This window comes from Ictidomys tridecemlineatus, chromosome 9 (assembly GCF_052094955.1).
Source record: "Ictidomys tridecemlineatus isolate mIctTri1 chromosome 9, mIctTri1.hap1, whole genome shotgun sequence".
Classification (NCBI taxonomy): Eukaryota; Metazoa; Chordata; class Mammalia; order Rodentia; family Sciuridae; genus Ictidomys; species Ictidomys tridecemlineatus.
Window position 1 is genome coordinate 119,795,851 of NC_135485.1, and position 27,799 is coordinate 119,823,649.

The window sequence follows — 27,799 nt, forward strand, 5'->3', positions numbered from 1 at the left end:
GGAAATTTCTGTTTTACACACGAGAAAACATTATATGTAAGTTGCTTTTATAAATTTACCTAGAAAGTAGCTTACAAATAATCCTGTATTTAAATTACACTGTTTAAAACCTTGTTCTGTGTGTTTGCCTTTCTATAACTGTCTACCAACCACTGTAAACGTATAAATATATTTAAAAGGTGGAAAGAAAATCAAAGTCTCAAAGTAAGCCTTAGGGCCTAGATTATTGTTTGATTTATAATAACCAAATCTCAACATCTTTTTGTAATATATAGATGCTTTCTGTGAGTAATGTAAATGACGTATGGAATAAGCAAAACTGCTTAATGATTGCAGATCCAGGGAAAGATATTGCATTCTAGGGATGAATTTATAACCTCTGTCATTTCCATGGAAGTATATAATTCTAAGAAGTCACTATCCTATTATTGCTTAATAAGACCTGTTAGAAATGATTGATAATATTCACAATGTGCTTACCAAACAATAGCAAGGAGTTGCTACCTACATGAGATAACAAAATAAATTCAGTGACTAAGGGAAATCAGAGTATATAAAAATGTTTTTATCTACTTACAGAGGTAACCTTTCTCTCCAGCACCATTAGAATGTGATAGAATGTGTTAGGCTGATTATTACTTTAAGATTATAATCTGCAATATGATTTGGTACAGCTAGTTGGTAGTGGTCAGTTATACGACTAGATGAAAATTTCTTAAGTGTGGGAGAGAGAGGTAACTTTGGTAGACTGAAATGATTCAGGGGCTGAGATGATGACTCATCATTATAACAGGTTCAAAATCACAGGTGTGTGATATTTCAGTTCATATCCTCAGTCCTGGGCTCCAGGCTCTAGATTGAAAACAGGATGCCCACCCAGAACTGTCAAGCTTCATCACAAAACACAAATAAATTAGGTCCCAAGGGAATTGTGGGGACATTAAAAAGAAAGTATTCCAATTACACATTATTTCAGAGGAATAAATACATTTGATGCACTTGCTCAAGAAATTGAGTGCATTTTAGCATACAAAAAAAAAAACAACTCTTAATTTTATGTGTCTATGCCATGTGTAAATCATAAAGGAGCTCAGGTCTTCCGTTTATTTTTAAGGCCTCTGGTAACATTTGCCTCACAGAGAGGCCTGTGCAGTCCCTTGGGCCCCCTCTCTGCGTGGGAGCTGACCAGCCTGCTGGGCCTGGGAGCCATAGGCTGTCTTACAGTGTTCCCACGCTCTGGCTGGGTCTGGAGGCCGCATTGACCCCAAGGAGCTCCTTTCGGTGGCTCTAGTCCTCCCAGCCCCGCCCTGGCCACCCGTCCTCTCCGGGTCCCAGTTCGGGGCGTGGGAGCGCAGCTGCAGCCAGGAGAGGAGCTTAAGGGCGGGTGGAGACAACTCGGAGGATGCGCACCCGCCACCCCTCCAGGAGGCAGGCAAAGAAGTCATTAAGTGCGGGGGACAATGCTAGGGGCCTCTCAAGAGGATCCCCCACGCAGGTCTCCAACGCGCGATCCCTGATAGAAAAGCCGGTCACTTACTTGATGTCTTCCCACACTTCGGGGCCATAATTGCGGATCACCAGCAGTTCCAGGGCATGATTCACAAATCCGTACTGTAGGGAGAAACCGGAGTGTCAGGGGCCCGCGGGCTGTAGGTGGAAGGAGCTTGGGAGCCAGGCCGCTGCATCTGCGTCCACTGCGCCCTTTAACCTTTTACCCAGCCCTCTACCCTCTATTAGGGGTGCCCTATTATACCAACGGAGGTGGATCGTCGCGGGCAACTCCCTGCCCCCCATTAGGAGCAGATTCTCCCCTTTACTATCCGCCTTTTCCCCACGCCATCTTCTCACCCCCACTCACCTGTCAACTCGGGAGACAAGCTGAAGACCCGGCACAGAATGCGAAAGGCACCCGGAGCCTCCCTCTTTCGGGCGCTCAGCCTTCCCCACTCGCGGGCCCTGCGGGAGCCGGGAACCACCCGCACCTCGGCCGCACCTTCCTTTCCCGAGCTTGGGAAGCTGGGGCGCGGCTCAGAGGACCGGCTCGGGAAGCAGAGGCACCGATCGCTCCCGAAACTACCCCCGGCATTCCCGTCTCCCCGCTGGAATGCGGGCAAACAGAGGCTTCCCCCGCGGCGCGGCGGGTGGTGCGCTCCTCCGGACCCCGCATCACGCTCCAGCAGCGGGCCGGTTCCCTAGACAGCCAAAGAGAGCCTCCGACAAAGCGCGAGGTTCCTACCTGACCCGGCTGAAAGTACTCACCATCGTGTCTGCGCCCGGAGCCCAAGAGACAGCCTCCAGGCAGGGACGGCGGGAGGAACCCAGGCAGCGGCTGCAGCGGCGACAGCGCAACCCGACCGCGGTGGCAGCATCGAGCTGAAGCGAGCGCATCAGCCTGGGCCCGCCCTGATTGCCACCTCTTTCCAGCCAATGGCTAATCGAGCTGCAGGGGGCCGGTCGCTGCTTCCCAGTTCTTTACCAATCAGTCATAGAGGGGGGAATTCAGATGCTCTCAGTGCTGCTGCGCTCCAGTGCCTTCCCGCCCCCGTCTGGTGACAAGACCTTCATTTGAGGCCTTAACAATGAGGATGAAGAAGATCCAGCTTTGCTCTTTGCATGAATTTCAGTGTAGAAGGGGGGGAAACAGCTTTTATAATCCCAGAGATCTTCCCTCAAGAATAATAAAAACTAGGGTGAGGAGGGGACTGTTTGAATGTGGCTGTGCTTATGCGTGTGTTTGCAGGGGACAATCCTTAAACGGAATATACACTCCTAGAGCTCAGTATCTTCATGTATATTAGAGTCTTGAAGATAAACATTTCCTTTGTGGTTTGGTCCCACAGTAGTTTATGGCAGATCGAAAGCTAATAAAATGGAGCTAAACATATTTTATTCTCAGTTAAAGGGACTGAATGGAATGTTGAGTGGCATAAGGATACTTTGGTGAGCAACATGTTAAAACCATCTCTGGCCCTTAGTAACCTGTTCAAGATCCAGCCATGTTCTGGGCTTGATCCCAGGAGAACTCCTGACCCTACAACCATGGCCAGGAATCATGATTACAGGAAGTTTTGAAGTCTCTAAAATTGGCCTTTGTTGCTGTTTCTCAGGGATAATTGATGAATTGAAAAGGCCCAGAACAAAATGCACAAGCTTTTAATTAATCTAATGCTTCCAGCCTCAGCACAGGCAGAAGGTGAGAACAACAGGGCTGTCTGTTGCCTGAAGCTATTGTGCTTTAGGTGCATGGGTACCAGTTTACACAGTATGGTCCAAAGTGAGGTTATCAGTCTCCAGTGGACTTAAGAAGCCAGGATGGCATTCTAAGGTGTGAATAGTTTGCTGTGAGAGCAATTTCAATACGAAGAGAGAAAATATAAAACAATACAATTGTACTTGAAGATATATGTTGATATATAATTGATACAGAAATAATGATCTAGCACACAAAACAATCAAGAACCTAAAAAATTTTCATCAATGAAGTTATGATTAAATAGTCTTTCGTAAAATGGAACACCTTACTTTGTACACTTACTAAAATATTGAGCCATTATTTAATACTAGTTTTTTAAAATTTTATTGGTGCATTATAATTATACATTATAGTAGGATTCATTATGCTGTAGTTGTATATGCAAATAATTGTTATAACCTTTATGTTTAAAATCATTTAAATTGCACATTAAATTATGAAAATGCATGAAGGAGACTTGATACATAATGATAAAGAAAGATACATTGTTAGGTAAACAAAAGACACATGAATGGAGTCATCACCAATTTTTAAATGGATTGTGTAGAATAATGTGCTCTTTGGGTGAAAAAAGCACACATGCAAATACTATGTTGTAAACATAACCTGCAAGAAGGAAGCATAGGAAAGTGTTGGTCTAACCATCATCTAATTCCTGGAGAGACCAAGACACTTTTTACATTATAGTTTTTAACATAGATGTAAAAATGTTTTTAACTTGTTAAAAAACTTTTTCTTAACCATGTCTTTTTTTTTTCCTACTTTGAACAGCATGTAGTCATGGTGTCTCAGTCTAAATTATGCTATGGTCTCCTCCATCCTACACTTTATATAGATGAAGAAGGAGAGAAAATTGTTCTCCGGGGATGAAGAACAGGGAAAATTCACCTGGAAAAGTTATGAGGGGAATTGAAAACTGAGTGTTCCTACTAATCTGTCTTTGTCTCCAATTCAAATTTCCACCCTCATTGTTTCTTTTGTCCGGTATATTTTTGCACTTACTTTCCTTTGGCCCAATATATATTTGCATTTGTAAATATTTACACTGTTCTGTTTTCTGTCTCATATTCACTATGAGTCTAAAGAAAGTTCTGTTCACTAAACCATTGTTGACTTTTATTTGGCTTACTAGATACCACAAAGGATGTAACATGAAGAAGGGTTCCTGCCAGCCATGGAAGAGCTCAACAGGGGGTCACCATGCTTCTTCAAGTGACCTATCCAATGTCACTTCTGCTGATCAAGGAACATAGGAATAATATCATGAATTGGATTATGCCATATTCTCGGGAAACAATACATTTCATTCTTCTAGGTGTGTCTCCAGTCAAGGAGAATCAATTAAAGAGGAAAAGGAGGAGCTTAGGGAATGGCTCAACCAGCACTAACGTCAACACTGACTATTTGAAGATCAGTCTAATGAATGAAAAACAAATAAATATAAGGCAATATGTGGCTTTCGGAAATGTCAGATGAAATGACTCACATTTGCAGCTAATAAAAAATTAATTGTATGAGTTACATATTAAAGTATAGTGACTATTGTTTTTAAAACTTTCCCAGTCAATATAACAATAATAAATCTTAGATTGGAAATAAAGAGGGGCAAGATTATAAGGTGCTTTCAGGTCCATGCAAATGTTTTTCAAAGCTTGACATTTTCTCCATTGTTTTCAATCATGGAGCCAGGTTTCTGTTATGGATTATTTTTTTAGAGTGGCATGTTTTTTAATTTCAATAATTTTTAAACAAGAATTTGCTTTCAGTTCACATGCTTCTTTAATCTGCATTGCTCAGAGCTCAATTATCACTTAACTTGAAGCTTCTGATGCTCGTATTTCATGGGTACACAATAATCATTCCTCTTGTCATTTTTTTTTATTGCTGAAACAATTACTCAATACTTGAAGCAAAGAATTTAGGATGCAATGAGCAAAGAGAAAAGCATAATCAAAATGTCATTCTATATTATGGTTCTGGATATATGGGGAAAAAATTTAATAAGTCTTATTCCTAATCAAATTTATTTTTTTTCTTCTTATTCTCTTCCTCCTTCTTATTTTTCTATATTAACTGTAATCTTTGTCACACAAACGGGATTATTGAATATTTTTAAAATGTCTTGCTAAAGTGACTTTTTTTTCTATACCAAATTCTTTTAAATGTTTATTTTTCCACCAAATTTATCTACTTTAAGTCTGCTAGGCATGCACTCTACCACTGAGCTACATCCCTAATCCAGGAAACCTCTTTAATGTACCTTACCTGTTGAGAAATAACAAAAATAAAATAAAATAAAACCTTCACCAAGAAGTAATATAATGAATTGTTTTTCTCACAATCCTGAAGGATTTTGAGATTTTAGTCAAGTTAAAAATGAAATATGGTTTTACCTATTGGTAGTCAGAATCTAGCACTTGAGCTACATGGATGTTTCAAAAGCAGTCTATAACTCTTAAAAACCTCTAGATATCACATTATAATATTGTTCTTCTGAAATGAAAATTCAGTCATTTATTATTATGGATATAAAAAGAAATTCAAATAGGAACCACAAATTCAAGTATTTGTTTATTTCTCTTTTTATCTTGTCTCCATTGAAAGAACAAAGAATAAAGTTAGCTAAGGGGACAGCATAGTGTAATGGTTAATTGCAGATTTTTGAACAAGTTGCTTATTTTATTTTCAACTACAGTTTTCTAACTTGTAAAATAAAGTGATAAATATTATTTGTGAAAATAACAGGTCAGCTCTGCTCAATTGTGCACACCTATAATCCCAGTGGCTTGAGAGACTGAGGCAGGAGGATCATAAATTCAAGGCTAGCCTCAGTAAGTTACTGAGGCCCTGAGCAACTTAGTGAGGCCCTATCTCAAAATATAAAATAACAATGGTAAAATGCCCCTGGGTTCAATCCCCAATCCAGAGAGAGAGAGAGAGAAGAAGAAGGAGGAGAAGGAGAAGGAGAAGGAGAAGGAGAAGGAGAGAAAAAAAAAATAATGGGTCAATATGCTCCAGTGCTGAGAAGATTAAAAACTGTACCTAGCTCTCATGTTGGTTATGAACAGTGACTGTTTTAATGCAACTATGATGCTTAAAGCTGTAAGTGGAAAATATTAAATACTCAGAAATTGTTATCTAATTTTGTTTTTGAGATTGTTACTATTGCTGCTATTTTTGGGATCAACAATTAATGTGACTAAATCCTTTTTGTCTACTTTATAGAGCTGGGATCTGTCTCCTGGTAGTACATGCACAGTGAAAAGAGCTGAAACATGGTGACTAGATCAGCCTTGTAAGCTACTTGCTTGGCCAATCAATGGAACATCTCATTTTAATGCAATAACTGCCTGACTCAACTTCTTCCATTAAGGTACTATGAGGATCAAAGAAAACAGCACACTTGAAACTTTTCATGAGGACTACACAATTCTGTCACTGATTGCATTGGGATTACTAACTGAATAAGCCAATGACTCACATATGAAGGGATGGAGACACTTTGCTCGGCCAAACACTAGAAAGCCTTCTGGATTTTCAGTTAATTTCATCTGTGCATTTTCTTGTAAAATGGAGTTTTGTGAACAATCTGCTGAGTAGTTTAGAATCCCTCCCTGCCTTCTCTATATGAACACTCTATATATTCAATCACATTCCTTCTCCTCCACCTTTGCCTAGGTGATTTCTGGTCATGCTGGTCTGTCTTCAGCAGAAATTCGGTTAGGTCAGTTTAGCCAGAATCCCCATTATCCCTGATGTTTCCTCTTAGTCATATTTAATTATCTGACCGCCTGCATGTCTTCTTGGCCAATTTTCACTTAGCTCTGCTTTATGCAGAGTTGAACCCCAGCTAACTTCCCCACTGCAGGACCCCACTTAGTGGTTCCTAATCTATAAATTACTGAAACTCTCTATATCTCAGTTTCCTCTCCTGAAAATAAACAATGGTGGAGATTAAATGTGATAACATTTGTAAAGGACACATGTTACAATGCTTGACACATGGTAGATATTTGTCAGATGTGAGCTTTATAATCCATTTAAGCAATGTGTTTATGAAATATATAGTTCCTTTTCACATGTGTCATGTTTGAGTTAAAATAACTTTTTTAAATCCAATGCTCACATTGTAGAGAATATAAGACATGATTCCTGATCCCTTCTCTAATTATCATTCCAGCACAGATGGGCACCAAAGTCAACAGAATAAAGCAGCCCCAGATGTTTTCCATTTTATTATTCCAAAAGAATGAAAATCAGGCCATCCTGGAGTATCTTATTATGTTCTATCTTCTAAAATAATAAGCCTTTAGTTCATTGCAATGTTCTTATTTCTTTCTTCTGTGTACTTTGTTACTTTCACTTTCATCCCTGCCAAGAGAATAATAAAAAAGTCTGCAAATAACTGGCCATAATTTCCAAGGCAACTCAGACCTATTTTTTTGGTCTGATATGGAAAACTGTGGTTTCTTCAGTCCGATCCTAGGTAAAGCTGATTTTAGTAACTCTAAGGTTTTCTCACATTAAAAAAAAAATAGCATTATAGTGTGAAATGAGTTAAGAAATCCTGATTTTTGATCTGGATGTTCCTACAGATATAACCTTATGAATGCTATGGTAGATAGAATAATACTGTCCCCCTTAACAAGATTTCAACATCATAACCCCCAGAACCCATAAATCTGTCACCTTATGCAGCAAAAGGGACTTTGTAAATGTGATTCAGGAAGTGATATGGGGAGATTACACTGAATTATCTGAATGGACTTAATTTTATCACCAGGGGTCCTTATGAAAGAGAAGCAAGAGAATCAAATCCAAAGAAGCAGAGTTTAAAAGATGTAAGGGAGTGGCCATTGAGTCAAGAAATGCTAATGGCCTCTGGTTGTAGAAAAGGGAAGGAAGTGAATTATCTTTTAGAACTTTTAGAAGGAAGGTAGCCCTGCTGACACCTTGGTTTTAGGACTTCTGGACTCCAGAACTGTAAGATGAAAAATTCCCATTATTTTAAGCCACTAAGTTTATGGAAATTTGTTACAGCAGCAATAGGATACTAATACAGTACATCAATCTTTTCTAAACCAAATTCTGAGATCTCCCAGATACCTTTTTATGGTCTGAGTATTTGTGTCCCTCTAAAATGCATATGTTGAAGCCCTCACAGCCAGTGTGATAGCATTTGCAGTTTCTGGGAGGAAATTTGACTTAGATGAAGACATGCATATTGGGCCTTCAAGATGGGAGGAAAAGAATAGCAAGAGAGACCAGACCATCCCCACTACCATGTAAGTACACAACAAGAAGGCAGCCATCAGCAAGTCAGAAAGACGGTCACCAAAGGAACTGAATTGAATCTCTCAGCACTTGATCTTAGTCTTCCCAGCCTCAAGAACTGTGAGAAATAAAAGTCTGTTGTTTAAGCCACCAGGTCTATGTGATTTTGTCATATTGCTCCAAGCTGACTAAGACATATCTACAAGTTCCATTTCTATGTTAACCTTTTAGAGATGTCAATATGATAGTAGGAAGTCTCCCCATGTGCCTCCACACATATCTTATTACTATCTATCAATCTCCTGTTCTCCTGGGGGCCAAGTTGTATTTCATTGTTAAAATGACCATATTGCTGTAACCAGTACCTAAGAGAGGACCCTCTTATCACAGACAGCCATACTCTTTCTTGAAAGTAAGCATGTCTCCCAGGATTGTCAGGAAAGTATTGATGTTTCCACCACAATTCTGCCTTGCAAACAATAGACACCAGCTGTGATTAACTTAAACAAAAAAGAAACTTGTGAATTTTGAGTAGCTCACAAAATCATGAAGAAAACTGAAAAGATAGTGAGTAAAGCATAAACTATATAAATTCTACACATTTCCTCCAAGAAAAGGGATGCAAAAGTAAAGAACGTGGATTGGTTGTTCTGTCCATCTTATAAAGTATTAAAATATTGGAAGTGAATTTTTACAAGGAAATAATGTTGAGAACTTTTTTTAATTTGGGAAGTTTTAAAAAAGTATTTTTGATGTTCATTATAGGTAGATGCATTACAAATTTAAAGATTTTTCCTGCCTGTGTTCTCTTTTCATGGCAAGAAAACCACTTTCAATCACCATCAAAATCCTTGATATAGTAAATGCATCGAATTGGAGATCATCGTGCTAAGTAAAATAAGTCAGACCTAGAAAAAATTTTAAAAAGTCAAGGGTCAAATACTTTCTATCATATGTAGAAGCTAGACCAGAATAAGGGAAAAAAATAAAAGACCAAGACAAAGAAAAGGAGGAAAATCCCATGAAAATAGAAGAGAGATCACTGGAAGAGAGGAAGGGGATTGAGGGAGAGGGAGGAGGCACAGGAAAATGAAGGAACTATAGAATAAAATTGATCAAATTAAGCTATGCACATATATGACTATACCAGAGTGAATTCCACCTTTACATATATCCATAATATGCTAACAAAAATTATAAATGAACATAAGAAAGAGGGAATGAAGTAGGAAGGAGGAGAGGGAAAGGGGAAGCAATGTAGAATGAATTGGAGAAAATTATATCCCATGCTTGTATAATTATATCAAATGAAACTGAATATTATATATATATGTATATATATATATATAAAATGAACTAATAAAATTGTGTGTTTACACATGCATGCATAGACATATATATAATAAACTAATCAAAAAAGATTCTTGACCTATTTCCCAGCATTCTTTGTTTCTTTTTTTATTTTCTCTTTACATTTAGATAGCAAAGTGGGTAGACAGATGTGGTTCTTCCTGGGAATTGAGATTTAGGGTTGAGAAAACAAAGTTATAAGGCTGGGAAAGAAGAGGGGAATGCCATATGTTACTACTTATCTCTGGACTAGGGGAAAAGATTCAAAGTAGGAAAATTCCATTTCTGTAATAAGCCTGTGAATGAAAATCAAATCTGGTATTTGTCATGTCTTACTATTAAATATTATTAATTATACAATTGAGTATAAATGCAATAAAACCACCATAAGCCAATGATTGGCTTTTCTATATTATATCTTTACCATTCTTCTTCTAGTCAAAGTCTTTTCTATTATACTTTGACATAGATTCCTGATAAGAATTCTTTATCTTTGACCTCAAAAGATATATTCTATACTCTAGCCTCAGTATATTGAACTACACAAATCATCACCCTAATCTACTGGACCATCCTAGGATGGAAGGAATCCTAATAAACAATACTACTTGGCCCTTATCTGTATGCCATTGGTTCAGGAAACAAGGAAACAGTAGACTGAAATGCTTACCTAGAAATACTCAGAAATGATAGCTGTTCGCAGAACTTGCCATCCAGGTTGTAATCAGGAATAGAGTTACCCCAATCCTTTGAGAGTGACCAGAGTAGTCTCCCAGGATTGAAAACTCTGATGAAAATCTCTTGTGGAAATTCTTTTTAAATGCAAATTCTTATTTTCTAACACTGTTATTATAATTGCTAAAATTGTAGTTTTATTCAGGAATTTGCACTATAATTCTCATCCCTCTTTCTCAAATGATTTTTAGGCAGGTGGGCCATAATTAAAGGTACTCTGTTTGATTTCTAGGTGAAGTCTAGTGCATAATACTCTTTATTTACTTTCACTTGATCTCAAGTTTGAGAAATGAAGGGTACCTTGTGTGCAGGGAACTCCTCTGAAAAATGTACAAGAAAATCCTAAGTAGGTTGCATCAGCTACAAGAAGATTCTGTACAGACTATTTCGAGTTCTCACAGTAATGAATTTCTCTTAGCAACTGCTTGGCCATGCTTCTGCTCTTTGTGCAAAAATCTTCCTGGATAGAAGCTACCTTCAGTGTGTAATTGACTGTGTGGGAGATAACCAAACTTTAAGAATTGATTGTCAAGAATTGTTCTCCCTCAAACAGATGTGAAAGAGGATAGAAGGAGCCCTGCAGTCCTTTCTAGGCTCACCCTGCACACATTATTAAAAAGAGAGCTGGCACTTGCATCCATCCTAAAATCCTGCAGGAGAAGATAGCATCCTGCCTTTGCCAGGTGATAACAATCTTCTTTGTTTGGGTGTGATCTCTTGGGAATGGCTCACCTTCCCTCTGAGAACAGCCCAAGTATGTAATAGGGAATTTCTTGTTCTCAAATCAGGTGTCTCTCATTCTTCCCTGGTGCTGAAGAATTGTAGGCTATCCTCCAATAGGCACAGAAAATGAGAGACAAAACCTAGAGAGCACCATCAATGGTTTTCCTGATTTGGGAGAGGGAAGAACTTCAGACTTTCCCCATGAAGGCTTACGTGTGTCACCACATTAGGATTCTTCCTTTGTTATCATTTATCCTCGGTGCTACTTTGTTTACAGGCTTAAAGATGGGCATCTTCTGGACAAAACTCATCAATCTTCTGATTATGTGGGAATATGAAATAATTAGTAGCACAAAGTATAGAACACTGTCTGGCAATGAGTAGGCCCTCAAAAAATATTATAGCAGGGATTGTGTTGATCATTCAAATCATTCTCATTTCTTCCTAGCATCCCTTGCAGTAAGCTTGGTCATGTCATTGGAGTGTGGCAACCCATTTGGAAACTCTGCTTACCCAGTGAAGAGTCATCAGTAACCAAACATCTGTCCATGAAGCTCTCTGTGAACCCTTCTTTTCCTCTCCTCTCTTTCCTCTTTCTCTTCTTCACTCCCCCCCCTTTAAAATGCTGGGGATTGAAGCTATGGTCTTGTACATGTTAAACAAACTACCATGGAACTATACTCCAATCATCTTTAATTGACTTTGAGTCAGGGTCTCACAAAGTTGCTCAGGCTGTACTTGTGATGGCCCTGCCTTAGCTTTCCAAGTAGCTGGAATTACGTGTGTGCACCATTGCACCTGCCTTCCTACTTTCTGATACTTGACTTGCAACTCTCTTCATTATTCTTCACTAGTGGAAAGAAATGGAGAACTATTCCTAACTCTGTTGAACATACAATCTGGTCACCACATTTTCTAACAATTGCATAGACTTTTTCCTCAAACACTATGTATGAGCCCACTAGACCTTCTGGAAAGCCAGGTTTCTATCCTCATTGCAGGAATAAATGTGAAGGATCTGAGATTTTCCCAGTTAGCAAATTAGAGTGACACAGCTTCATGGTTGCTCACAGAAGATGCAAATCTCCTGGATCAATGAAAAAAGATTAACTCACCATAATATCACCAGGAAGAGGGCATCAGTGTGATCTTGCACTGATTTCCTAGGTTCCAGTTTCCACGGGACAGTGTCAAGAGAACAAGTGACACTGATGAACACAGTGCATTGCTTTATAGGAGAAAAATTCTGAGTTTAGGAATACACATTTTTTGAACTAAGATAGCCAATACCTTTTTTTTTTTAACAAAATGGTAGGGACTGATGTAAAATTGTGTCTCAGTAGAGTATAATGAAGACAAATTGATCCTGCCTTGTGCTATAATACAACACCATTATGTTTGTATAAGCCAGGGACAATTTTATTTCTAAATTCAGTTTTATTAAAATTTGATTTTATATGTGATTTCAAAAACTTAATGAATTTTGTTGAAACGAAAAGATTTACATCCCTAAAGGCATACATTTTGACTATATATATATCTTTTTATCACTTATTTTCTGAGAAGGGAGTTTAGATTCATTTACATGTTTACAGCAATAGCCTGACATTTAAGTTCTTAATCTGTTTGTCCACACTGTTGTGTTGGAGGTTTATTCTGCTATCGCACGCAGCAAGATCTATATGAGAACAAATCTATTTGCATAACTTGGAACAATATTATTTTTACTTTTATTTTTCTTTTTAAATAGAACTCATTTCAAATTTTAAGAGGATTTTTAAAATTTAAACTCTTTTATTACCATGTTTATATAACACCAGTATCTAACAAACTTCTGAGACACAGAGTAATATTTTGAGAGACTTAAGAACTCTTCCAGAAGCAAAACCCAAAATAAATGTGTTATTTAAAGCAACTGCAAAAATAATACTAAAAGGAGTATTGTTAGTATGAAAAAGATTTTCAATGCAAGGTGTTATAGCCATCTTCCTTTACATAGAGGCAAAATTACAAGAATAACAAGTCAGGAAAAAAGGATACCTATACAATGCACATTTACCAAAAGCTAGAAACAGATGTAGAGATGTATGTTGAATATTGGCTGAAAAGAAAATCCCATCTGTATGTGAAATCCTATGATCATTATAAAGAGTGGGACAAGAAAACAAATTCCCCTTTTCCCTCAAATTTCAAAAATGGCCTCATCTAAACCAAAGTCAGAGACTTTCTAGGAACTGATATGATAATTCTAAATCCCATGACTACGGTGACCACAGCTTTCCAAAGAGCTCCAGTTTTGTTGCTCTTATTCCATGTAAATCCTACTTAACACTGGACTGTCCAATTTGTAAAATAGAATTTTCTTTGGCTTTGTTTCATTTTAGTTTATTATGAAGATACCTCATAGTTCTTTTCTCAATAAAGATGACCTAGCAGCATTTCAGACTAAGTAAATATCTTAGCAGACCCATTAGGATTTGGGTATTATGCAAAATAAATTTCTGCCAGCCAATTGTATTCACAAGTTGGAAGATTTTTGCATAGTGATTTAATTTTATGATATTATGTACTTAAAAATTTTTAAAGTCTGAAAGATAAGAGGATAATTTAGGATGAAAAATAATGTGTGGATTATGTGGACTGGACAAAACAGTTAATCAGTTTATTCAGGTTAAACAGATGCAGGTGTAGCTAAGAGCAAAACTGTTTCATGGAAAATGCAGATGGGCATAAAGTGAACAGTGTTTGGAGTGGCTTAAAATAGGAATACCAAATGTATGCATATCATCAAGATAATAAAAGAAGCATTCAAAACGGAGCAACACTTCATCAAAAATCTAGAAGCTGACATGCTAAAATCAGATGGAATCTAAACTCAACAGGTTACAATAAACTAATTGCTTAGATTACCATAAGCTCTTGGCTTTCATAACTGAAGTGTCCCCCCCTTCTTACTAAAGGACATCAAGATGTTCCAGAACTTGAAATGTATCGCAACAAAACTGTACATGATAATATTGTAAATTTTGATTGAAAATGACATTTTGGTGTTTTCGGCTAAGTAAGACAAGCCTCTAACTTGGATATAGACAAGAGAATCATAATTCCTTGTTTTCTCTGCTACATTAGATTTGTTATGGAGGAAATCGTATGACCCTCTTTACAGGAATGGCAATGCGTCTTGCTGAGACCTCCCTGTGGCTTCTCTCCCCGTCACATGTCATGCCCCTATCCCTACATCTTTTACATCTTTCTCCATTTAACTGTCCAGGTCCTACTATGTGAAGAGTGAATTAGCACCAAAGTGCACGATTAGGTGAAATAAACTTCTGTGTTTGTTCACTAAAAGGTAGTGATCTGTATTAGTTTGGTTCTTGAACATCCCACAAAGGCCCATATGTTAAAGGTTTGGTTTCCATCCTGGTGCTGTTAGAGGAGATGGAACCTTTAAGAAATGGGTCCTTGTGGAATTTCTTTAGGTCATTGGGGGCTCGTACTTAAAGGAGACTGTGGAACCCCCAGCCCCTACCTCTTCTTCACATCCCAGCCATGAGGTGAATGGTTTGCTCTGCCATGTGCTCCCACCAAAATATGCTTCCTGCTTCCACCAGAGGCCTGAAAGCATTAGGTCTGCCCAATAAGGAACAAAATATGTTAAACTGTGAGCCAAAATAAACATTTTCTCTTCAAAAGTTGATTATCTTAGACATTAGCAGAAAGCTAATACATGATCTATCAAGCAACCCTAATGAGTATGCATCAAAAAGACACATACTAATAATGTTACTTAATAATAATAATAATTTATACAGTTCAAATACATACACTTAAAACTGTTGCAGTAATTTCTTAACCCATTCTCTTTGGGACTACAATAGTTGCTTGAACAGAGACTTGAATAAAAAATAATGTGTGTGTGTGTGTGTGTGTGTGTGTGTGTGCACGCACGTGTGAAGATATATTTTCATGATACAAACATATCAAGTATATATAAATGTATGTATATACATGTACATATTCACTGTATATATGTGCATACACATATGTATATACCAATTAAAAACAAAATAACATTTAAAATAAAAGAATTATATTACCTTATAATTCACTGGGGCTTTGCATATTAAGCTCTGTTTGGGCAGTTTTCCAGCTAGGTTCAGGTCTATGTCCAGCTGATATTTGGAGTAAACTCTCCTGCTCATTCTTCTCCTTCATTTGCTAGGCTCTCCATAGAACATATTACATCCTATGCTTTCCTCTGACCTTACCCCCAAACAGGCCTGGTCAGGATCTGCCTAGATGTGACTGGTAACATTAGGAGAAGAAATTTGGAAGACAGCAAAATACTAAAGCAGCTCTTTTTCCCTAGCAATGGATCTTATGAGCTAATGGTCTTGAGATTGATATGAAATTGTTATACCAGACATCCTGACTTTCTGTTTATATTTATAGTAAAATACCCCAACTACAGCATGAGACACACACAGACAAAATGTTCATGTATTCCCCTGTACAGGTAAATATTCTTATCCATATATCTGGTCCAACCACACTCCTTCTTAAGATTTGACATTTCCCTTGTCCTAGTAGCTTTAAAACTCTTGGAGAGGAAAGCAGAGTCCATGGATCTTCTTCTTTCCTGCCTTGTTTTTTTTTCTTTTATTTACTGCTTTCCATAATCAATAGGATTTTTTAGTTTGTCCTAGGGAAAACTACCACAGATTATTTCTCTGGGAAAAAGATGTTTTGGTAAATTTTTATTTGGATAAAATGCCAAAATTATAGAAAAGTTACAGGAATAAAACAAGGAATTGTCATACAGTTTTTTACCCAGGTTATATACGTTTCCCCCCATTTATGCTATGTGTGTGTGTGTGTGTGTGTACATTTACATATCAACATCATACACACACACACACATGAAAGATACTTTCTTTTATGCTGTTGTTTTGTTTTGTTTTCAGTACTGGGGATGAAACCTAGTACTTTGCACATGCTAGACAAGATCTCTACCACTGATCTACAACCCCAGCCCTGAACAAGACACTTTTGAATTCTAATTAACTTGTAAAGTTTTAGAGCACAAATTTTCACAATAAAATCATGACATCATTTTCTTGGCAAACACTTCCAGTCTTTTTAGAAAATATCATCAAGATAGTCAAATCAAGTTATTTCAAATAGAATTAAAATTTTCACAATCATACTTTTAGTAGGATGGAAACTTGATTCATAATATATATATATACACACACACACACTAAAATGTTCAGCACAGATACTTAAGAAAGCTGTTGAAACAAATGATGAAGTATTATATATATGATAAATATGGCATTCTATTTTATGGTTTTTTTTAAAAATTTCTTGGAGCTCCTATTATTCTCTCTATAATAAAGGTTCAGGTCCAGAAAGAAAAAGTGTATTTACATCAACTTCATATCATTGTGACGTTGTAAATATATTTTCCCAAACCCTGTAGTACTGCTCTATACCAAGGAGAAGTGTTTATTGAGACACATCCAGTCCTAAAAGACATCAAGTTTCATTGAATAAATAGTAATCATTGTACTATCTATAGTGGTACCCTTTGGATAGTAGAGGCCAATCAGAAATGACTTCTATTATTAATGTTACTATGAACTAGTCTGGAGACTAACGGTGAAAATTAAAGAGCTTTTAAAATAAACTACTTCTTGGAAACCCAAATAAGAGTTAACTGTATCTATGGATCTGCTAATGCTGACTTAAAATCTATAATGTTCATTTTTCTCTTGGTTTCAAGTTGATCTCTTTTGAAAATAAAATTCTTTTCCCAAACTAAATTGTGCATATTTTTTCATTTCATCAGAGAATTTAAACTGACATAATTAAAAATAGAAGTTTAAGCTCTATTGTTGGGCTTATAACTCCATGGTAAAGTACTTGTCTAGCAGAGACGAGACATTGGGTACCACAAACAAAACAAAACAACAAAAAACCTTCAAATTTCAGAAAATTGTTCTGAAATTTTCACAATGAAATCATGGCATCATTTTCTTGATAAATACTTCCAGTCTTTTTAGAAAATATCATCAAGATAGTCAAATCAAGTTATTTCAAATAGAATAAAAAATTTTCACAATCATATTTTTAGTAGGATGGAAACTTGATTCATAGTATATATACACACACTAAAATATTCAGCACAAATACCTAAGAAAGCTGTTGAAAGAAATGATGAAGTATTATTTTTCACTTCTGAATTTGAGTTTTCTTCTTGGAACTTTTTTGGCTCAGCATGTGAATAGAGGATTCTGCTAAAGAAGGTCTAAATTATTCCAAGCATATGTGTGTGTGTGTGTGTGTGTGTGTGTATATATATATATATATATATATATGTATATATATATACATATATATATATATATATATTTATATTTATTATTGTGCATACTTGAACCCCATATCACTTCTGGCTAAATTAAATTAAAATATTATTGCCTCTTAATATAGACTAAAAGCTTTTTTTAAAAATGTTCTGAATAGTTTAATGATTTAATAGAATTTGATAGAATCTTAATGATTTAATAGAAATTAAATTGCTAGTGTGAATTAAAAGAGCCTTTGCCATATGTAGAATAAAAAATGTCAAAAAAGAAAATATTTATTGTATGACATTGTATTGTGAAGAATATTTTTAACTTCAAAAAATGAAAATTGTTCTTTGATACTTACAGAACTATTTTATTACATATTGCTTCTGACTGCTTATTTTCTAAAAAGAGAGGAACAACAACCACAAAAAATATGAGATGCACAGAGAAAAAAAAGCTCATCTTATTTTGTTATATACACTAACAGATAAATGAGAAAATGCAATAAAATACATAATTTGAAAGATTGAAAAAACTTACAATATTTAGGACTGTAATTTCTATTCAATATTTTTTTAAGGCAACACTATCACAAATACACTTTAGTAACCATGACATTGCACCAGGACACAAGATTTCAGGTGACTGCATCACTTTGTACAGTTGACTACAATTGCCTGATATATGTACAATGCGTGCTGAATTCAGAGTGCAGGCAGTTAAGTAATTGTTATATTACAGAAATACACCTTCAGAAGTCACTGATTGAGGTTTCTCTTTGAAGAATTGAAGTACTGCAAGGAATATATTTTTGTCATGTTAAATGGGGAAAGGGTAGATTATGACTTAGCTCCTGAAATTTTAATACTGCTCTTGAGTCTCTGCAATTCTAATGTGCTTTCAGAAACTCTACACATTCTTGAAGGAGTCAGACCCAAGACTAACAAGCATACATCTCACTAATCTATTCCTGATGCTTTGCCTAAGAAATTGGCATTGCCATCTTCAACGTCTTTCTTTTGGAACCATGGTTTTGAATTTGTTCCTTGTTGATAAGAATCCAGAAAATGACAGATTCCAGGAATTTCACTGGGGAAGTTTGGTGGAAGTTCCTCCCTTGATCGAGGGGTAAACACAAAGCCAGGACAGTCTTTGAGTAATCTGAAAAGGTTAAAATAAATATGGTAAGAGTTAATGCTGACATAATATTGGGCAAGCCAGGAAAAGAAGATAGCATAAATAAATGAATATAACTAAACCAGCCATTTCAGGTGTAATTGATAGAAAGATTTTCATGATGTTAACAGACATCTTCACTGAATAAATACAATGAAAAATAAAATTCAAAATAACAAGAAAATACTACTAATATATTTTACTCTTATTAGAAATGAATAAAATATTGTGAAATATTCTGAGATACAATTTATATAACAGTGTGATTCATGGTATTAAAAAAACCAAAGATCTAATAACAGCATAATTAAAATATTATTGAATAAGACTTCTTAAAATGAAAAGTGTTAAGTCATGGTCCCTTTATCAATTCATGAACTGTGAATTGATAAATTCCAGATTAGTAGAACTCAAATGAGATGTCATTGAACATACTCACTGTGTACTTTCCATCTGGTATGTATTTATAGTATTTTCCTCTTAAGTCCATCAGTTCTACCAAGCCTTATTATTTGTTACTTGTCCATTATGCTAAATTCATTTTAAATTAGAACCTTACTGATTAAGTTACTGAATTCACTTCCCATTTGCTTTCCTAGCTTTCTATCAAATGCAAAAATCATTAATCATTCTGTCTAATTTATGATTCAGGCCAAGGATAAACTTTATTGAATAGTTCTGGGACCTAAAGTAATGCTTACAGAAAATCATTTACCATTTCTGCTTAGCAGAAATGGCTATGTTTTCTATTCACCCGTCTGTGGTGTCAGGTCTTAAGGAAATCTGAATTAGATTTTAGTGCAGTGATTTTCTTCTGTGCCCTGAAAAACCCAACTGAATTGGATTTCATGTCTGAAGAAAGAGTCTAGTATAATACAACACACCAATATTCTATTAACTGCTACAGTACATCAATAAATATATCATATGTAAGATAGGAAAACTAATAAAAATTGTGCTTTTATCATAAAATCAATATTTTAAAGTGGCTGTAATTTATAGGGCATAGTATCTGGTGAATCCACTCTAATATGACTTGAGTAGAAGAAAGACGCTGGCTTATACATATCATATAATACATATTATATAACAGAGCATGCACACAGATTCTGGCTTACTTACACTCTAAAATACATATGATAACACATAATATTCACATAGAGTGACATGCTAGATTTGGATCGCATTGGCTTGGGAGCCAACTTAAACACTATTTTATATTTGCATAGCATCCAGTAAGTATCTACTGCTTGTCTTGATTAACATTAAATGTATACCCATTATTAATCAAATTTCACAAAGCATAAATATTTCATTGAGATTTCAATTTTCTATTCCTTTTTAAGTTTTCCTGTCACATTGAAAAATAGTGAAATATCACTAACAGAATTTTAAAACATTGTCAAATGTCTCTCACATTATTTCTTGCACAAGTAAAACGTTAACTATTTGGATAGGATATAAGTATTTCCTATATAAGAATAAAGTGAAAGTCAATTATCATTCAATCAATGAGAAAAGAAAAAAGGCTACACCCTATTTTTCTACAAAAAAAAGGAAGTGGGGAGAGTGGTAAAGCTGAAGTGGGCTAGCTCATTTGGGAGAGAGAATCGCGGCATGACTTGGATGGTAGCACTGAGAAAGGTGAGAAAAGCTGTATTCAGGATGCAGTTTGTAGGTGGACATGGTGAGATGTAAGGAGAAGAAAGTAACAGCCACTGTATAGTTTAGTGTCTTGGTGAAAAAGGTAGAGTGGTGTCCTTTTAAGGTGATTAGTAAGGCTTAGCTGGGTGGGATGTGAATTTCATCAGGGTATAGTGAATTGGAACTCACTCCGTTAAGTTTATTTTCCTCTATCAATTAGTCATCTAAGAGGAAATACAGGATAGGATGTATGAGTCTGTAGCTCAGTGGAGAATTATGAAATGGTCTAGAGTTTAAAAAAAAAGATGAGAGTCATAAAAGTTCATTTTAAAATTTAATTAATTAATTATTTTTTTTCTTAAGTGAGGTTCTCATTGCGCTGACCAGGCTGGCCTTGAACTCCAGGGCTGAAGCAGTCTTCCTGCCTTAGACTCCCAGTAGTGGGGACTACAGGCTTTCATCACTGCACCCAGAAAGTGAGTCATTCATAGACTTTCAGACACAGAAGAGGGAAGGGACAGAGCCTGATGCTGTGACATTTAAGAGTCTGGTGGGGAGGACTACACACATTAGACACTCAGGTGGTGTAGCCCTGTGGTAAAAAGAAAACCAGGTCGATGTAGAATAAACTTTTTAAAGAAGGGAATGCTCCCCAAGCCCATTCAGTTGCTATTGAGATGATATGGAACATAAGGAGAGAGAAATGACCATGATTTTAACAATGTCCACTGAGGATCAGATAAGAACCATTCCAGTGAAGAAGGGACAAACACTGAAAAGGGACTGAGTTAAAGAGCAGCAAGAGAGAGAGAGAGAGTAAGAGAGAGAGAGAGAGAGAGAGAGAGAGAGAGAGAGAGAGAGAGAGAGAAGAGAAGAGAAGACAAAATAGACTGAGGATAGATGGCTCCTTTTTTTAAAATTTATTTTTTATTTGTTCTAATCAGTTATACATGGCAGCAGAATGCTTTTCCATTTGTTGTACACCAATGGAGCACAATTTTTCACTTCTCTAGTTGTACACGAAGTAGGGTTGCACCATTTGTGCAATCATACATGTTCCCAGGGTAACGATGTCTGTCTCACTCCACTGTCTTTCATCTCCTCATTCGCCCTCTCTTCTCCTCCCTCCCCTTTTCCCAATCCTCCACTTGTCCCATGCATACCCTCATCATGGATTAGCATACACTTATCAGAGTAAGCATTCGGCCTTTGGTTTTTTGAAACTGGCTTATTTTGCTTATCAGGATATTCTCCAACTCCATCCATTTACCTGCAAAAAGCATAATTTTACTCTCTTTTAATGGAAGAATTATATTCAGATGGCTTCTTTTTTGTTTTACTATGTAAGGAGCTGGAATACAAGATGGTAGCAGGAGACAAACTTGAAAATGAGCGAGATTTTACGTTTTCAAGAGCTTCATTAGTAAGATACATTTGAAGGCTGTTGGGAATAATTATTTCATTCAAGAGAAATCGATCATGCAGATAAGACAGTTATTTTCTAGCAGGAAAGTTCTTGAGAAGGTGACAGGAATAACATTCAAAGCAAAACTATTTAAACAGGAGCAAGGCAGCTGGCCCAGTGCCCTAGGAACAAGAGCTGAAGACATGGGCACTGAGCTGGTGGTGAGGATAGATTTGACAGCATGAAGATGGATGGTGGAGTTCTCATCCAACTGCTGAGAAACAGGAAGCAAGGTTTTCAGGGGAGTCTGGGTTGGAAAGCAAATACTGTTGGAGATTTCAGGAGGAAAAAAAAAGTGATGCTCCAAAGGAATTATCTCTGAGAATAGTAAAACAATTTTTTTTTTACTGTTTTGGCTACCATATAGTTCTGGTATTTTTGTTATTTAATAGTCTTGATTATAATGTTTTATTTGAGTGTGGCAAAATTCACAGGACCAATATATTTCTATCAGTACAGAATGGTTTATTTTCTGGTTAAAAAGTGGATAAGAAATACCACAATGACAGGTTTTGTTCACTCAGGTTGTTCAGGGCACACTGTCATGGAGACAAGTACTCTTAGTGCTAGATAACGTGTGGCTCATCTTTTACTATGTGAACATTATTAGCTGCTTGTCCACAAGACTCTGCATACCTGGAAGATGTTTAATGACCTGCCAGTTTTCCTCTGGGAAACTGTCCACTGCTATAGTTAGGGAATTGCATTGATGCCAGTCCTTAGTTGCAGGGAGCAAGTTTCCAAGATTTCCTGAGTTATAGGAATGTTTTTGCTTTTCATGAACCTTTGGATCACACCTGAGTTTATGATAAGGAGATGACTCTGAATGGGGGCAGAGTTCCAGAGAAGACAAGTAGGTGATTAGAAGACTGAAAGACTGGGGGAGAAGAAAGAGTGGTTGGAAACTGAGTTCAATTACAATGCCATTGAGTAAATTAATTACAATTACGTCTACATAATGTAACCAAGAAGTCCTGACACCAAAGCCTACAGCTTAGTGGAGCATCTTGGTTGGTGAACCCAATGATATGGTAAGAGGGTAACGTGTCCTGAATCCATGGGAAGGTGGCATGAAATCTCCATAGTGAAGATCTAATTATTTGAATTGAGGGGATCTTGGGAACACTGGAATTTGTAGCCAGTCAAAAGTGCTGGTAGCTTGAGGACTCCTGAAGTATGGCTGGCATCTGGTTTTTAAAGACAGTATTATTGGGAACTGTGTCCTACCATGAGTCTATGCTAATTTTGGGTAGTTAGCACAGAATTGTGCTGAAGTACTCCAACTGATGTGAAAATGCCTATTGATGTACTGGAGAATATTAATACATGCTTTTTAAAAAACAGCAATGAAGGAAGATGTGATATCTGTCAAGAATTACAATTGAGTCACAAATATTTCATGAAGCTAATGAGAGATTTTAAAACAAGGTAGGGGGCTAGGGTATAGCTCAGTGGCACAACACTTGCCTAGCATGGACAAAACCTTGGGTTTGATCACCAGCATCACACAAAACAAAAAAAAATAAATACAAAATAAAACCAGTTAAAGTGAAGATGGTTAGAAGCTATTGCTTTTCTTTTTCCTTTGATATTATCTATGCAAGAAGAGAGTTATGGAAAGTGAATCAAATCAGTAATATAAAAAATGACAATTTTATATAGTAAAACAATATATTTCAGGTGTTTAACGCCATTAGTACCTGTAGGTTGTTGGACTGACATTGATTTTCCGTGGCACACTGCAGGACTCAAATTTGTTAGCCAGAGTAACATTATTTCCAAAAAGGCAGTAACGGGGCATTTTAACTCCAACAACTCCAGCAAAAACAGATCCAGAATGCAGTCCAATTCGCATCTGAAAGTAAAAACATAACAATGTTCCCAGTTTCTGGTAAACCACTTCCTACTTGTCACTGATAAACCGTTTCCTACTTGTCAGTGTTGTTTGAATATCTTGTCTAAATTATTTTTACCAGTAGCTCCGACCACACCATTGCCTTCCTTAACACTTCCTTCTATTTCTCACATGCAAGTAAAAATTATTAGTGAGGAATCAGTAGTCTCCCCCTTACCTCTCTTCCATTTATATGGTTAGGTTTCTTAAGCAGACCACGTTTATTACCTTAATTTCTGAAACACACATACCCTTATGGTCACTACAGCCATGTAACAAGGAATCTGTGGGCTGTTTATGTAAATAAGCTCTGTCCATCAAGTGAGAAAGATATAAATTCTGGACTCTGGGAGTTGTTTCTCAAAATAGTGACAGAGAATGGCAAAAGAAAAAAAATGGAATTTTTCAAAGCCTGGCAAGGTACCACACATCTATTGTCCCAACTCCTCCAGAGGCTGAAGGCAAGAGGATTACTTGAGCTTGGGAATTCAAGGCACCTGGGGAGCATAATGTGGCTGTACCCCTAAGAAAGTTTTTTTAAGGATGTTTCATTTTAAAATAATTTATGTCAAATGTTATCCCATTATCAAAATGACTAACTATGGAAGATAAATTGTAATATTTAAGTAGAAAATGACACAAGAAAATAAAAATTAGAATTGCCAGAGATAAGATCACACTGACTATAATCTATGTATTCTACACAGACTAAAGTAAAATTCAGATTCATGCAACACCAAAGTTGTGCCATATCTAGAAAAAAAGTCAGTATGTAATCTGTAATATGTTGATATAAAAGTTGAAGAGATGTGAATGACTGAAGGATGCAGTGACATGGAATATTTTTAATGGAATCTTCTAAAATATCTAATATTTGATGATCTAAGAAGATGTACAAATTCTTAACACTACAACAGTAAAAGTTAATATATTTTAAATGAGAATCAGATATCATATAATTTTTTTTCACATTCTATGTGTAGTTGACCATTTGAAAACATTTTATTAGATACATGCATTTTAAACAAAAGCCAAGGATTCAGTAACATGGATACAATTAAAAAAATCTGAAAAAATAAAAGCCTATCTTTTATCCACAAATATAAACCATGACTTTAGCACAATTGATTGAGAAGTTATCAATCTTTTGGTGATTCTTTTGGTCAAACCAATTTTTCTCTGTTTATTTAGTTACTCTAGCTTTTTATATGATACACATACCATGGCATTTTAATCTTATTATTTCATAAATAATATGTAAATACATTCTCTTCAAAGCCAAAGCCAAAGCTCAGAGAATTCTTCCCATGCCTGTCACCCTTCCTCCCCTTTTCCAGTTCTCAAATCAACCCCAGAGGCTTTTTTAGAGAATTTTCCAAATATATGAGCAAGAAAATGATCCAAATTTTAAAATGCACATCATGCCCTGAATGCATATCTTTACACTGGAAAAAGACTTCTATGGAAACAATTGAAGACTAACAGACTTCTGTCTCCCACTAAAAGCTGAATTGGAAACCCATTGGGAGAGTTTCATATTTGGGGACCATTTTTGGCCTAATTACTTATTCTAGGCTTCTGGGAATAGGAAGATGGAGTATCAAATGTTTGTTTCCATGTTCATTAACTTAGAGACTCTGACTGTGACATTCAGCACTTCAGTCTATCTTCTGATCAACAGTATTCAGCAGAACTTTCATTGTGTATCTTCCAAGGCTGGATCATAAAAGGTCACGTAGCTTCCATCAATTTTGTTAACTAGCAAGTAAGTTACCACCTAAGAAGTGGCTACTCTGAGACTGCCATGTTGTAACATCTGGGCTGATGGTCCCAGCAGAGCTCAGGCTGTCTGCCATCCTCACCAAGGAACCAGGTACATAAGTGAAGCACCATCTTGGAATAGGTCCACCTGCTCCAAGCAATACAATCCTAAGTATTCCAGGTATCCTCCACTTCTTGTGTGTTTTCCAAGCTAAGGTCTCAGATTCTGTTAAGCAAAGACACCCTAGTGTTCTTATGCCTTATCCAGATTCCTGGAAAATAGAATCAATGCATAATATAAGACATTGGTCTAACACCACTAAGTGTAGGAAAGTATGTTAGTCAGCAACATACAAATGGGATGACAGAAGATTTCAAAAATAGTGGTGAAGGCTTGGGCAGATGGCTTGGTTAAAGAAAACCAAGGCTAAATCTCTAATTATTACAGTTCTGGTTTTCATTTTTTTCTTTTACATTTTATTGCACACCAGATGGGATTATACATTACTTTAAGGGGCCATTTCTAAAGGTCCCAAATTGAGAAGTATTCTATAAAAATTAAGCAGCAGATTCACTGTCAGTGAGGAAAATGAATGTGATTCACTCATGTTATTGAACAAATACCTACCTTGCTGATTTTATTTCTTCTCTATAATAAGATATTATTTCTGAGATCTGGGTCATCTAAATTTTTTGAAATGTTTTCTACCTTGGAAAATATTGGTGGATGCATAATCAACATTCATTGTAACAAAATGTCCTTCCCTACAGGTGCAGGTTCTATCCAGCTAAGAACTACATTTTCTAAACAGCTTTGCAGCTTCTAGATGTAGATAAGTTGGTGAATCAGATGTATTTACATAAGATTTGGAAGATAAGATTTTCATTGTGATTGTGTTTCTTTTGCTACCAGGTGCAAACACAGTTGTGGAAGCTTTTTGTTTTCTATGAGATGCTTATCAGAGAGTCCATTTTCTATTCAAGTATCTTGTGATGGTCATGATGTAGAATTTTCACCTTGCCCAGTGATATTGTAGTAGGTGCATTTTTGCTCTGTAGCCAATAGTAGAGACAACAGGTTTGTGAACACAGTAGTTTCCTGATGGTCACTATGATACAGTTGTTCTGGAATCAGCTTTCAGACCATGAAAAAAAAAAGGATCTGAGACCTTAGCTCGGAAAACACACAAAAAGTCATGAAGTTTGTTTGGGAGAGTCAATTTTTCAAAGCCCAAATTATAAATGACTTCTCCAGTCCTCTCAATAATTGTTAAGCCATTTAATGTTCTTTAGTAAACTTCTTCCTGCTTAGAGAAGATTTTGCTGTCTGCAATAAACCCTGACTAATAAATACACCATTCTTTGATAACCAACCCTTAAGCCTTTGGTCTCATGACATTCCATTAACAATATATAATCTGTCTTACCTTGATAGGTTCTCCATGGGGAGACATGACTTCGTCAGAAAGCTCCATCATCTTTAGGGCCATCAGGGCTATCTGGACAGCGTGGGTATCGGTCTCCCTGTGTAATCCCCCTGCTACACAATATGCATCACCAATGGTCTCCACCTAGATGTAGGGTATGTTGCATACTATAAATAAAAGCTCAGGAAGACCCACTGGCATATATTACATATTAGAAATCAAGAATCAAATAGCAGAAATCTGCCAGGTGTGGGGTCGCATGCCTGTAATCCCAACAGCTCAGGAGGCTGAGACAGGAGGATCACGATTTCAAAGCCAGCCTCAGCAATGGCAAGGCACTAAGCAACTCAGTGAGACCCCATCTCTAAATAAAATACAATACAGGGCTGCAGATGTGTCTCAGTGGTTTAGTGCCCCTGAGTTCAATCCCCAGTATACCCCTGCTCCCCCCACAAAAAATAGCAGAAATCTCAAGGCTCGGGCCCTATGGAGAATCAGAGTAAATCATATACTCTCAGAAGAGAGTTTCCCTCTCAGGAAATTCACAAGGATTAGACCTCTTACATTGGGGCACTGCAGAATCCTGTGAAATACAGTGTCAGGCAGCTTCTATTCTAGAGTTGCAACTAACTTGCTAAGTCATTTAACCTATTTTTTTCCCACCATGTAAAGCAGCTTGTGTAGAAACAGATGAGGTATATTAGTTTTATAATAAATTGCCTAAAACTTTAAAAATATTTA

The 27,799-nt window shown here is 36.6% G+C and overlaps 2 protein-coding genes across 6 annotated transcripts in view; both read right to left on the reverse strand.

Annotated features, from left to right (window-relative positions):
* The window catches only part of Gucy1b1 (guanylate cyclase 1 soluble subunit beta 1), a 42,375-nt gene extending 39,964 nt beyond the window's left edge, over positions 1-2,411 (reverse strand). The window contains exons 1-2 of one of the 2 annotated variants that reach the window (XM_005330918.5): positions 2,260-2,411; positions 1,538-1,611 (exon numbers count right to left, since the gene is read on the reverse strand). In XM_005330918.5, coding sequence (XP_005330975.1) covers positions 1,538-1,611; positions 2,260-2,388 — 203 coding nt within the window. In that variant the 5' untranslated portion in view covers positions 2,389-2,411. Of the gene's footprint in view, positions 1-1,537; positions 1,612-1,858; positions 2,008-2,259 lie in introns of those variants that run through there. The other variant, XM_040293145.2, reaches the window with a different exon arrangement.
* Positions 2,412-16,077: 13,666 nt separating this feature from the next.
* Positions 16,078-27,799, reverse strand: part of Gucy1a1 (guanylate cyclase 1 soluble subunit alpha 1) — a 64,705-nt gene continuing 52,983 nt past the window's right edge. For all 4 annotated transcript variants that reach the window (XM_078021975.1, XM_078021977.1, XM_078021976.1 and 1 more), the window contains 3 exons: positions 27,059-27,202; positions 23,677-23,831; positions 16,078-18,852 (listed from right to left, as the gene is read on the reverse strand). In XM_078021975.1, the coding sequence (XP_077878101.1) occupies positions 18,651-18,852; positions 23,677-23,831; positions 27,059-27,202 (501 nt within the window). In that variant the 3' untranslated portion in view covers positions 16,078-18,650. The remainder of the gene's footprint in view (positions 18,853-23,676; positions 23,832-27,058; positions 27,203-27,799) is intronic.